The sequence below is a fragment of the Cynocephalus volans genome, chromosome 10 (assembly GCF_027409185.1).
Source record: "Cynocephalus volans isolate mCynVol1 chromosome 10, mCynVol1.pri, whole genome shotgun sequence".
NCBI lineage: Eukaryota > Metazoa > Chordata > Mammalia > Dermoptera > Cynocephalidae > Cynocephalus > Cynocephalus volans.
Window position 1 is genome coordinate 28,226,884 of NC_084469.1, and position 14,551 is coordinate 28,241,434.

The window sequence follows — 14,551 nt, forward strand, 5'->3', positions numbered from 1 at the left end:
GGTCTCTCCTGGAGAATGTACCATGAGCTGCTGAGAAGAAAGTGTATTCTTTAGTTGTTGGGTGAAATGTTCTGTATATATCTGCCAAGTCCAGTTGGTCTAAGGTGTAGATTAAATCCTGTGTCTCTTTGTTGACTTGTTGCCTGGAAGATCTGTCCAATACTGAGAGAGGGGTGTTCAGATCACCCACTATTAATGTATTAGGTCTTATTTCTTTCTTTAGGTCTAAGAGTGTTTGTTTTATATATCTGGGTGCACCAGTATTGGGTGCATACGTGTTTATGATTGTTATGTCTTCTAGCTGGATACATCCCTTTATCATTATATAGTGGCCTTCCTTGTCTCTTTTTATGTCTGGAAGCTATACAAATACATGGAAACTAAATAATAGGTTCCTGAATGACCTATGGGTCCAAGAAGAAATTAAAAAGGAAATCAAAAAATTTCTAGAAACTAATGAAAATAAAGATACATCATACCAAAAGCTGTGGGATACTGCAAAAGCAGTACTAAGAGGCAAATTTGCTGCAATAAGTGCTTATATCAAAAGAATGGAAAGACTTCAAATAAACGACCTAACATTATGCCTTAAAGAACTTGAAAAACAACAACAATACAAACCTAAAGGTAGTAGATGGAAAGAAATAATTAAGATCAGAGCAGAACTAAATGAAATAGAGACCCAAAAAACAATAGAAAAGATCAACAGAACAAAAGGTTGGTTTTTCGAGAAGATAAATAAAATAGACAAACTTTTAGCTAGGTTAACAAAAAAAAGAAGAGAGAAGACCCAAATAACAAAAATCAGAAATGAAAAGGGAGACATTACAATCGATACCACAGAAATACAAAGCATCATTAGAGACTATTATAAACAACTGTATGACAACAAATATGAAAATCTGGAAGATATGGATAAGTTTCTAGACACATAAAAACTACCCAGACTGAACCAAGAAGAGATAGAAAACCTGAACAGACCAATAACAAGCAAGGAGATTGAAGCGGTAATTAGCAATCTTCCAACGAAGAAAAGTCCAGGTCCGGAAGGTTTTATAGCTAAATTCTATCAAACTTTTAAAGAGGAGTTAATACCAATTCTCCTCAAACTATTCCAAACAATTGAAACAGAAGCTACTCTCCCAAACTCATTCTATGAGGCCAACATAACTCTGATACCAAAACCAGATAAAGACACAACAAAAAAAGAAAATTAGAGGCCAATATCCTTGATGAACCTAGATGCTAAAATCCTCAACAAAACATTAGCAATCAGGATACAGCAACATATTAAAAACATTATACACTATGATCAAGTGGGATTCATCCCAGGGATACAAGGATGGTTTAACATATGAAAGTCAATAAATGTGATACATCACGTCAACAAACTCAAGGATAAAGACCACATGATTATGTCAATAGATGCTGAAAAACATTTGACAAAATTCAACATCCCTTCATGATAAAGACTCTCAACAAATTAGGTATAGAAGGAAAATATCTTAACACCATAAAAGCCATTTATGACAAGCCCCCACCAGTATCATCCTGAATGCGGAAAAACTGAGGGCTTTTCCTTTAAGAACAGGAGCAAGACAAGTATGCCCACTCTCACCACTTCTATTTAGTATATGTGCTGCTGAAGCGAGCACATCACCACTTCTATTTAACATAGTACTGGAGGTACTAGCCAGAGCAATCAGGCAAGAGAAAGAAATAAAGGGAATCCATATAGGAAAAGATGAAGTCAAACTTTCTCTATTTGCAGATGACATAATACTATATATAGAAAAACCTAAAGACTCTATCAAGAAACTCCTAGAGCTGGTTAATAACTTCAGTAACATTGCAGGATACCAAATAAATGCCCCCAAATCAGTAGCATTTATATACTCAAATAATGAATTAACAGAAAGAGAAATAAAGAAAGTAAGCCCATTTACAATTGTCATGAAAAAAATAAGATACCTAGGGATCAATTTAACCAAGGAGGTGAAAGACCTCTATGATGAGAACTACAAACCACTTCTGAAAGAAATTAAAGAAGACACAAAAAGATGAAAAGAAATTCCATGCTCTTGGATTGGAAGAATTAACATTATAAAAATGTCTATACTACCCAAGCGTTCTACAGATTCAGTGCAGTCCCCATCAAAATACCAATGACATTCTTCACAAAAATGGAAAAACCAATCTTACCTTTCATATGGAAAAACAAAAGACCCCAAACAGTCAAAGCAATCCTGAGCAAAAAAAGTAAAGCCAGAGGCATAACACTACCTGACTTCAAATTATACTACAAAGCTGTTGTAACAAAAACAGCATGGTACTGGTATAAAAATAGACATTCAGACCAGTGGAGTAGAATTCAAAATCCAGAAATCACCCCTGAGGCTTATAGCCCTCTGATCATGGACAAAGGCAACAAAAATCTACATTGGTGAAAAGACTGCCTCTTCAACAAGTGGTGCTGGGAAAACTGAGATGCTGGGATATCCAGATGCAGAAGAATGAAACTAGATATGCATCTCTCACCATACACTAAAATCAACTCAAAATGGATTAAAGACTTAAGTATAAGACCTGAAACTGTAAAATTACCAAGGGAAAATATAGGTGAAATACTTCAGCAACTAGGTCTGGACACAGGCTTTATGAACATTAGCCTGAAAGCATAAGCAGCAAAAGAAAAAATAAACAAATGGGACTATATCAAGGTAAAAAGTTTCTGCACAGCAAAGGAAACAATCAACAGAGTGAAATGACAACCTACAGAGTCGGAGAAAAGTTTTGCTAACTATGCATCTGACAAAGGATTAATATCCAGAATATACATAGAACTCAAGCAATTATACAGTAAAAAAAAAAAAAAATAACCCAATTTAAAAATGGGCAAAGGAGCTGAATAGACATTTTTCAAAGGAAGACATACAAATGGCCAACAGATACATGAAAAAATGCTCAACATCACTAGTTACAGGGAAATGCAAATTAAAACTACATTGAGATACCACCTCACCCCAGTTAGACTGGCTATAATCAAAAAGACAGTGAATAACAAATGCTGGCAAGAGTGTGGAGAGAAGGGGGCACTCCTACACTGTTGGTGGGACTGTAAATTAGTACAACCACCATGGAAAACAGTATGGAGGTTTCTTTTTTTTTTTTAAAGATGACCAGTAAGGGGATCTCAACCCTTGGCTTGGTGTTGTCAGCACCATACTCAGCCAATGAGCGAACCGGCCATCCCTATATAGGATCCGAACCTGTGGCCTTGGTGTTATCAGCACTGCACTCTACCGAGTGAGCCATGGGCTGGCCCCAGTATGGAGGTTTCTCATACAACCACAGATAGATCTTTCATACAATCCAGCAATCCCTCTTCTGGGTATATACCCAGAGGAATGGAAATCATCATGTCGAAGTGATATCTGCACTCCCATGTTCATCACAGTTCTGTTTACAATAGCCAAGACATGGAACCAACCTAAATGTCCATTGATGGATGATTGGATAAGGAAACTGTGGTATATATACACCATGGAATGCTACTCTGCCATAAAAAAGAATGAAATACTCCAATTTGCAACAACATGGATGAACCTGGAGAAACTTATACTGAGTGAAATAAGCAAAGCACAAAGGGATAAATTCCTCATGTGCTCACTCAGATGTGGGAGCTAAGAGAGAAAGAAGGAAGGAAAGAAAGACCACAGTATTGTGTTGGTCTTACAGAGGGAAAGAACATTCCTAGGGCTACAAAGTGGAGTGGCAGGGAAAGGGAGAGGAGGAGGGAGGTTGGGGGATAATTGGGTGGCAGACACAGTGTACAAAAATAATTTCCAGTAATGGGTATGCTGCCAGTATGAATCTGGCCCTCACATCATGGGCACGAGGGGTGACAATTAGCTTTGTATCTCATGAATATTCATAATAAATATATAAAAAATTTTTTAAATAGACTTTATTTTAGAGAGCACTTTTAGGTTCACAGAAAAATTGAACAGAAAGTACAGAGATTTCCCACATACTCCCTGCTCCCACACATGCATAGACTCTGCCATTATCAACATCTCCCACCAGAGTGGGACATTTGTTATAATCAGTGAACCTACACTGACACATGATTACGAGGGTTCTTCAAAACATTTGTGGAAAAAATAGAATTAAAAGATAGTACAAATCTTTCAACGAACTATTTGAAGACCTTTCATATCACCGAAAGTCTTTAGTTATATTAGGGTTCACTATTGGTGTTGTACATTCTATGTGGCTATTGTTTCAAGAAACACATTTGCTTCTATAGATTTAGATAATCTTTTGGTATTGGTTCATGGTCAGTTGCTAAATCCTGATTAGCAAAAAAAAAAGTGAATTCCTTGAGAAGCTGTTAACTAATTCTCTTTAGTCTACAGTTCACCAGACTTGCAAACTAACTGAAAAATGAAGCCTGCAAGAGATTGGAAGTGTACTAAAGCCAGCAAATCTCTGAGCGTCAGTACCTGCTATTGTCTCAGCTAATGGCAATGTTGCTGCCAAACTCGCATTTTTAGAATTTTGGCTAAAATCCTACAGATATGTCATTCTCAAATAAACTCCAAGGCTCTTTGTTTGAGTTTGTCATTTATTTATGTGGGAAGATGATGATAACTATTACTTACTAAAAACTCACATGTCATTGTTCCTTAACAAGTTATATTCTGAAACAGAACACTTGAGTGAGTTACACATAAAATTCACAGGCAGGAACCACCTAGCAAGTACATGTCACTTTTCACATGGGGATTCCAGTCTCTCACATGTATTTCCGGCGTCCTGCTCTCTGGTTGAAGAGATGGTTATCAAACTCTGAAAGAGGGAGGGCTTTGTAATTCGGTAATTAATGACTTATGAACTTATATAGGATATATGCATTTTTAATAAAATACTGAGTAAATGCTTCATGTATTATTAACAAATTATTGAAAGGTTTAAAGTTATAAACATCACAGAAACCATGTAAACAAATTAGCATTCATAATCCTTGATTTTTTTGACTGGCAGATAATTTCAGCTTAAAATTCTTATTTAGAGGGCCGAGCCCGTGGCGCACTTGGTAGAGTGCTGCGCTGGGAGCGCGGCGACTCTCCCGCCGCGGGTTCGGATCCTATATAGGAATGACCAGTGCACTCACTGGCTGAGTGCCGGTCACGAAAAAACGACAAAAAAAAAAAAAAAAAAAAAATTCTTATTTAGAATATGTATCTCTATTCCCCAGGCATTAGACTAAGTTGATGATAGACAATAGGATTTTAAACGACCACATAATTTTTTTTTCCTGAATATATGCTAAAGCCATTTAGTTTGTCTTATCTAGAATGAATTATCAGCTTATTTAACAGCATTCTTATCTCTTTGTTTTGAAGGACAGAACTTGCCAAGATTATGCGTACCAGAGCTAAGGAAATTGAAGTGAAATTGCTTCTTTTTGCTATTCAGAGAACAACTAACTTTGAGGGGTTTCTTGCAAAACGCTTCTCCGGCTGCACCCTGACAGATGGAACTTTGGTAAGACCTTCCTGAGGGGAGGCTGGAAAGTGAAATTGATGGGCTGGATGCTTAGGCTTCATTTCATAGTTTCACTGTATGGTGATTCCATCTGTTGACTCAAGTGCTTAATCCCCCATTTCAGTGATTTCATTGAATTAATGTGAAAAGTGATGATGGATTTATTAATTGTCTGTTATGTACTACTTCTTGTTTTTTATCATCATTTTATCTAAGTATTGGCCCTATTTTACAGACTAGTAATTTTGTGAGTCATAGAGGCCTCAGTAATTTGGTCACAAATACCTTATTACTTATCAACTATCACATTTTATTACAATTAGGATATGTTTTTAATTTAGGGTTTGCCTTTTAACATCTCTGGTGAACAGAGCAGGTCAGTGTGTCTCTATAAACCTCAAAGCCAGGTTTACAGATCTGGGTACTGTGTACCTCCATTGGAAGGGTGAAATATAGTATTGCTGGAAACCAAATTTCTATGTTTTATAATGATTTCTGTTTCATCATTTTGAGCTCTTTGAATGCAGGAATTGTGGCTAACTCATCTCTGTCCCCTAGTCATGCAAAGAATACGCAGAACTCATACAAGCAGGCAGGAACAGAGAAGGAAGGAACAAAGGAGGGAGGGAAGAATAGATCAAGGTGAAAGAATCATACCTCTTGAATTCCCTTAAAACTGGATTTGTTTTGTTTTTTCTTTTTTTAAAAAACTGCTGGTAACAATAGAGAAGTGATGTGATTTGGTAGCAAAATCCTTAGGCCAGCATTCAGTAGAGAAGACTTGTAGTCCAGTCCTGACTCTGCTGTAACTTAGGGAGCCACCTTCTCTGTGAAATGAGAATAGACCATCCTTTAATAACAGAGTACTAGGGGGAGTCAAGAAGACCTAAAAGCCAGAAGCCATAAAGAAAAATACTGAAAGGTTTGACATCATAAGACAAACAAAATTCTGTTTGGTAAAAGGTATCATAAACATAATTAAGAGATTAAAAAATAGTTTAAGCTATAAAGACAAACAATATCCAGTATACATAAAGAATTCCTAAGAATCAATAAGAAAAAAACAAGTAACGCATTAGAAAAATGAGTACAGGGTGGAACAGACAATTCTCTGAAGAAATTCAGTTGGCTAATAAATGAGAAAAAATAAAACAGGATACTATTTTTCCTTTATCAGGTTGGCAAAAATATTCCAAGACTAACTACAGAATTTTAGTGCTAGTATTCAAATTCATACAACCTTTTTGAAGAGTATGTTGCTGTTGTTTATCAAAAATTAAATGTACATACCCTTATGAGGCAACAATTTCACATCTAAGCAGGAAGTCTCCCCCAGATCATACATATAGAGGAAGATATACAAAGAAAGAGGTGAACTGCATCCTTCAAAGCAAAAAAAAATTGGATATGTCTATAATGTCCATCATTGAAGAATGGTTAGATAAATAGAGTATGTCCATACTGTGGAATACTATACAGCAGTTTAAGTGGTAGAATGGGGGATAGATTTAGATTTAGATGTGCTAACATGAGAAAAGAACTCTTAGGTATATTGTGAAGTACAAAATATAAGTTGCAACCTAGCACATATGAGAGTATGATTTCATTTATTTAAAAAGCAAAAAGCATGTCTATGTATGTAAATGTGTAAGGAAAAGGTCTGGAAATGATAATAGGAGATGTCTCGGGAAGAAAGCTGGAGTGAGCATAGGTGGAGAAGCAAAGAAATGTTTTTTTTATTTTACTTTTTTTTTTTTGTAAATATTCTTATATAAATGCATTCACATATGCTTTGTGTACTTTAAGAAACTTATTTTTCAATTTTTTAAAATGAGAGAGATGTGGACTGGCTGGTTAGCTCAGTTGGTTAGAGCACGGTGCTGATAACACCAAGGTCCAGGGTTCGATCCCTGTACTGGCCAGCCACCAAAAAAAAAAAAAAAAAAAAAAAACCCAATAAAATGAAGGAGATGAGTCATATCAGTGATTTCTAATAAATGAGGGAGATGGGCCAAATCAGTGATTTCCATACTAGATCCTGTCAGAAGAAAGTCTTCTGACAGGATCTGGTGTGAAATCCACACAACAGTAGCTAACATTTTTTGAACATCTACTGTGTGTCCCGCATTGTGCCAGGTGCATTTGCCTGCAGTCAGTCACTTTGCTTTATCAACTGTAGGAGGCAGGTGCTATACTCACTTGAAACTTACCTGAGGTCACAGAGCCAATATGTAAAAGCATAAAAACTCAGTACTCTGATTGAAGCAGGGGAGAAAGGGTAGGAATTGGACCTAGAGTCTCGCTTACTTGCTCACCCCTCACCACTACTACCTTCTCTAGCTCCCACCCTCCTAGTCCTAAAATCCTGGGACTTCAATAGAATTCCCTCTTTGTCACACAAGACTTACCTCAGAGTAGGTGAATCGGGCTGGTTCCTCAGAGTGCTGGACTAAAGAATGGTGGTGGCAGCAGCTCAGTTTTAGGTAAGACCACAAGGCCCTACCTACTCAGGCTCACTCATAACTTTATTAAAATAAAATACAACTGGAACCACAAAACACTCTTTCCATACTTAACGAAATATATATATATGTATACTCTTCTGCTTGCTAACTCATGTTCAAAATTGATTTCTTTTTTTAGTAACAAGGGGGAAAAAATGACGATGAAACAGATAAAAATTCCCTTAAAGAAAATGCAAGTCAGAAAAGGCAATAATTAACAGAAATGCCATTGAAGGAAGCGTGCATCTCTCCTGAGAAGTATGTGGTTGGCTTCAGCACCCAGCTGATTTTCTCACGCTGCTCTCTGCTCTGCCCTACCCAAGCCATGGTTCTGGCCTGGTTTCGAGCAGAGACTTATGCAGCACTTAGTTCAGCCCTACAGAGATCTGCTTGGGGACAAGGAAGTTTAAACGTTGAGCCCAGCTCCACCCTGGAAGTAGCCCCCTGAGCTCCCATGGTCTCTGGCTGGGCAGAGTTAGAAGAGCATAAGGACAGGCTCTGTGAGCCAGTAATCCAGCTAATTGGACAGGAAATAGGTCCCACTGAAGGATGCTTGAATAACATTAGTGCCAAACGCCTGTTTTGAACTATTCTTTCCCTCCTTTGGCTGGACCCTACTTCTGGGTGATTTTTGTTTTACATTTAGGGAGCTATAGAATCACAAGGGAATAATTGGCCCTGTTGTATCTGATGACCAGAGTAGCCTGTACACTTGAGTCTGTCCCAGGACAGACTAGAGTTCTCACCTGTCCAAGGAAATCCCCCAAAGTTCAAAAGTGCTAAAGTAACATGGGCAGGGAATGCTCCCTGTAGATGAACTGGGGTTGCTGAACATGGTAACCACATAGAGACCATGGAAGAGTGGCAGAGCTCTACTTAAGTTTGCAAAGATGATGCTTTTTTGTAGAAAACAGGTGTAGGACTGTCAAAGTGACTGCTGGTCATCTGCCAGCCAGCTCTGTCCCAGGGAGGGCAAGGCTGAAGGTGCTTATTTCTTAGGGCAGCACAGCTCCTCTCCACCTTAACTCACTCCTTCAGGGCTCAAGCTCCTGGAGATGCTGTGTTCTCTGGTGGTGATCAGTCATCAGCTAAGAACTCTTGAACCTTTTTTGGTCTTCCATATTTGAAATTTTCTGGCAGAACTGGTTTGTAAATCACGCCTTCAGTTGTTTAATTGTTGCTTCCCTCCCCTATCGAAGTTTGCAGAGAGTTTCAGATTATAAATCCTTGGCCAGAAAATCCTGCTAAATACCACGAGCTCTTTACTTACCCCTCTAGTTGGTAAGCTGTCTTCTCCACAGACTTCTCCAAATCATTCATCTTTAATTCAACCTCTTCCCCCAGACTGTTCTTTGTCCCAGTTGTCATGACGTGGCAACCGTTCTGCATTTCAAGACCTGACAATGGCTGTCTCACAGCCTTCAAGGATTTTCCCTTAAAGATGAGTTTCTAAAAAGGCAAGAGAACCCTATGGCCTCCTCAACTAGGCAGGCCAGTTCTTGAAGAATTGCTTCACTGCAGCTCTGCTGTGGGGAGACACAAAGGTTCTCTCTGTAGGTGATGTTCACACTGAGCCTGGTCCCTGCCATCACTTCACTGTGTCCCAAGTGGGACCATAGCTTCTTCACCTTTGTTCTGCAACCCTCAGCAGCAGGAAGCCTGGTGAACAGTTCTACCATGCTCCCAATAGAAAGCACTATGAAGAGGCCAGCCTGATTGCCAGTCTAGCTACGGGGCACCCTACCTGAAGCCTTGCTGCTCCCTGGCCCCTTGCCTCCTCCCCGTGCTGCCTTGTTTCCTGGATATGCCTTTTTGAAAATCGTTTTTGGCCATCACTTTGATTCAGGGTATCAGAATAACTATGTAATGAACCGAGGTCTATCTTGATAGCCTTTAATATATGCCAAATTTCACAGAAAGTTAGTGAATTCCTTGGAAAGTTATCATGGTACAGCTAAGGGGTCAACCAAGGTGTCAAGTTGGCCAGGGCGCCTCCCTTGCTGCCACCTCTCTAGGCCATACCCCCTGCCACCCACTTCACTGCATCATTCAGAACCTTTGAAGTTGTTAGTGACCATTTGGCAGTGAAACAATGAGGATGAACTTGGTAGTGTGACTAGCTCACCAGAAAGACCTGCCATAGCTGAGCTCCTCCTAACTGATCAGCGTGACGCATCATCTTTTGCTCTTTTTTGAGAGATGCAACTTTGACATCTGAGAGAACTTTAGACTGAAAGAGCCTTAAAGACAGGGCTTGTTTTGTTTTTACTCTACTAGCCCTACCAAGTTTTATAATGTCCTGTGCTGTAACTGTTACTTGAGGAAGTCAGCTGCCCATGCTTCTGACTCAACTTCTGACCCTCGAATCCTTTAGGAAGGATTCAAAATAGTCTGTTAATTGAAATGCCCTGAAATTAAAAACAAATGTCTGGGTGCAATTGAACTATATCCATATGCATCAATAGTGACTCGATGATTAGATTCAAGGTGAGCAAATTATATTCAGCCTTTTGCTGAAAGCAGAGTAGATCCCATTAGGTTTTTATAGCCGCCTCACTGAATTTGGGAGTTTTTTTTTTTTTAAATAAAATAAAACATTTTCCCATTTAATACAGCTGGGTTTCCCTTCCTCTTGGACATTGCATAGTTGCCTTTCTAGATAGAATTGTCCTTTGGGTTATAGGGATCATTTTAATGTACATGCATACTTGCCCAGTTTTAAAAATTGCATTATAAATATAGAAGCTATAGGTGTGATTTTCGGCCATGTGGTTTGAGCCTAAGAGTGGTGCAAAAAGCTCACTACTTAGGAAAGCCCATACAGAGCATCTCACCCCACATCTCAGTCTTCCAGCAACTTAACACCTGCATTAGGAAGACTGCAGGAGGAAGAAGGGCAGCGTTTCCCAGCTCTGCCATAGTATGAGACTTCTGTCTTAAACAAGGAAAATAGCTTTCCCTCACTTGATGAGCTCCCTTCAGTGTCTGAAAATATTTTATAAATGCTTTATTGGGTCGGCTCCGTGGCGCACTCGGGAGAGTGCGGCGCTGGGAGTGCAGCAGCGCTCCCACCGCGGGTTTGGATACTATATAGGGATGGCCGGTGTGCTCACTGGCTGAGCGTGGTGCGGCCGGTCACAAATAAATAAATAAATAAATAAATAAATAATGCTTTATTGATGCTAAGGGAATATATTCTTAAATTTGAATTTGTTTCTGAGAAAAGAGTAATATATAGTCAAGATAGAAAATTTGGAAATTTCTAGGCAAAAATGGAGAAGCTGAAAAAAAGTCATCCGTTTTCCCATCAATCAGCAATGAGGATTTTGGTGTGTTCTTCCCATACATGTTACTCCATTGAAATTATACTTTTTAAATACATTTTTTTCTCTGCTTATTTTATTTTTTTAATTGAGATATAATTCATATAACAAAATTTCACATAAAACTCACCATTTTGAGTGTATAATTCAGTGGTTTTTAGTATATTCACAAAGTTATGCCACTATTCCAACTGTCCAACTTCAGGACATTTCTGTCACCCCAAAAAGAATTCCCCCTTAGCAATCACTTCCAATTCTCTTCTTCCCCCAGCCCTGGGAAACTACTAATCTACTTTTTTGTCCTATTCTGGACATTACATAAGTGGAATCATACAATATGTGATCTTTTGTGCTTGGCTTCCTTCTCTTAGGACAATGTTTTCAAGGTTCATCCATGTTGTAGCATGTATTAGTACTTCATTCCCTTTTATGGCCGAATATTATACCATTGTATGGATGTATGGGTTGAGCATCCCTGATCTGAAAATCTAAAATCAAGATACTCCAAAATTCAAATAACCTTTAAGTGCCAGAATGACGCAAGTGGAAAATTCCACACCTGACCTCATGTGATGGGTGCACAAAATTATTAAAAATATTGTATAAAATTACCTTCAGGCTATGTGTATAAAGTGTATATGAAACATAAATGACTTCCATGTTTAGACTTGGATCCCATCCCCAAGATGCCTTATTATGTATATGCAGATATTGCAAAATCTGAAAGAATCCCTAACACTTCTGGTTGCAAACATTTCAGAAAAAGGATACTCAACCTGTACCACATACTGTTCATCTGTTCATCAGTTGATGGACATTTGGGTTGTTTCTGCTTTTTATCTGTTATGAATAATGCTATGAATATTTGTGTACAAGTTTTTATGGGAGCATGTTTTCCATTCTCATGAGAATATACCTAGGTGTGGAATTGTTGGTTCATATGGCAACCCCATGTTTAACTTTGTGAAGAGCCATCAAACTTTCTCACTGCAGCCGCACTATTTTCCATTCCCACCAGCAGGGTAGGAGAGTTCTAGTTTCTCCACGTTCTTGCCAGTACTTGCTGTTTTTCTTTTCTTTTTCTTTTTCTTTTTTTTTAATTATAGGCCATCCTCATCAGTGTGAAGTAGTATCTCATTGTGGTTTTGATTTGCTATTTCCTAATGAGTAATGTCATTGAGCATCTTTTCATGTGCTTATGGGCCATTAGTATAACTTCTTTAGAAAAATGTCTGTTCAAGTCTTTTGGGTTTTTAATTGGGTTGTTTGTCTTTTTATTGTTGAATTGTAGGAGTTCTTTATATATTCTAGATATATTCTTTATATATTCTATCATATATTAGATATATGATTTGCAAATATTTTTTCCCATTCTGTGGGTTGTCTTATCACTTTCTTGATAGTGTCCTTTGACACACATACAAATTTTCAATTTTGACTAAGTCCAATTTATCCTATTTTTGTTGTTGTTGGTTGTCATAGCCAAGAAGCTGTTGTCTAATCCAAGGTCACCAAGATTTACCTCTGTTTCCTCCTAAGAGTTTTATAGTTTTAGCTCTTACATTTAGGTCTTTTTTGAGTTGTTTTGAGTTAATTTTTGTTTATGATGTGTAAATACAATTTTATATTCTACTTTTCCTCATCTGTCCTGTCTTAAGTGCTTTCTCAATCACTGCATAATATTTCATTATATAGATATTCCATAATGTCTCTAACCATTCTTTTCTTGTTGGACCCTTAGTAATTTTTTTCACTTTTATAAATAAGGCCACATGAAAATTTTTGTGAACAAATTTTCTTATGATACTAATGGAATTATAGCATCCAAAGGTATGAGCATTTTCAAGTTTCAGATAGCCTGTATTTTAAAGTGCTTTATGTATTCTTATCGGTTCTGATGAATGCAACAGCTTGGTCTCTCCCAGCTCAGAGTGTTGATATTAGTGATGATTTATTAAGATTCAGTAGTCACTCTTCATTTTAGTGCATCTCACAGTGTTAATGCACTGATGCTTAATATAAAGGGATAACTCTGTCAAATAAAAAAAGCAAAGCTGAAAAATTTTTTTAAATTACAAGTGTTCATGCCTTCATAATATACCTAAAAGAATTGAAAACATATGTTTATATAAAAACTTCGAACACAAATGTCCATAGAATCACTATTCACAAAAGCCAAAAAGTAGGAACAGCCCAAATGTCCATTAATGGGCAAATGGATAAATAAATGTGGTATATCCATATAATGGAATTTTATTTAGCCATAAAAATAGATGAAGAACTGACAAATATTACAACACAGATGAACCTTGAAAACACTATGCTAAGTGAAATAAGCCAGCTGCAAAAGGTCACATATTATAAGATTTCATTTATATGAAATATTCAGAATAGGCAAATCCATAGAGATAGAAAGGATCAGGAGGGAAAAGATTAGGAAGTGACAGCTAATGGTTATGGGGCTACGTTTTGGGGTGAAAATGTTCTGGAATTAGGTAGTAGTGATGGTTGCACAACCTTATGAATATACTAAAAACCACTGAATTGTAAATCACTTTAAAAAGTGAATATTAAGGGCCAGCCCGTGGCTCACTCAGGAGAGTGCAGTGCTGATAACACCAAGGCCGCTGGTACGGATCCTATATAGGGATGGCCGGTTCGCTCACTGGCTGAGCATGGTGCTGACAACACCAAGCTAATGGTTAAGATCCCCTTACTGGTCATCTTTTTTAAAAAAAGAGGTGAATTTTATGTTATATGAATTACATTGCAACTTAAAAGTACTAAGGGTTTTAGAAAGTACTATATAGTTTAGTTATAAATCATCTTCACTCTTCAGATAAACACTCTGTCTACCAAAAAAAGAGAGAGTAATTACATACTTGTTAAAAACTGAAACAGAATAAAACATTTTAAAAGGCAAGATTTCTTCTTTCTCAGCTACTCCAAATCCCTCTCCCCAGGGGTATCCATTCTTTAATATTTTGGGGTATATATTTTTGAGACTTTCTTACAAACACATATGCACACACATACACAGGCTTTTTGTTTTGTTTACAGAAAATAGAAAATACTGCCCATGTTTCTGAAGATTTTATTGAGGACTTCCCATCCGACCAGCATTTATTCACAAATGTTTTTCAGTCTCCCTCTTTGTGCAGAGCCTTGGAAAAA

The 14,551-nt window shown here is 37.6% G+C and overlaps 1 protein-coding gene across 2 annotated transcripts in view; it reads left to right on the top strand.

Moving 5' to 3' along the window:
• Nucleotides 1–14,551, top strand: part of VPS53 (VPS53 subunit of GARP complex) — a 152,341-nt gene that overhangs the window by 69,611 nt on the left and 68,179 nt on the right. For both annotated transcript variants that reach the window (XM_063111603.1, XM_063111604.1), the window contains exon 11: nt 5,409–5,550. In XM_063111603.1, coding sequence (XP_062967673.1) covers nt 5,409–5,550 — 142 coding nt within the window. The remainder of the gene's footprint in view (nt 1–5,408; nt 5,551–14,551) is intronic.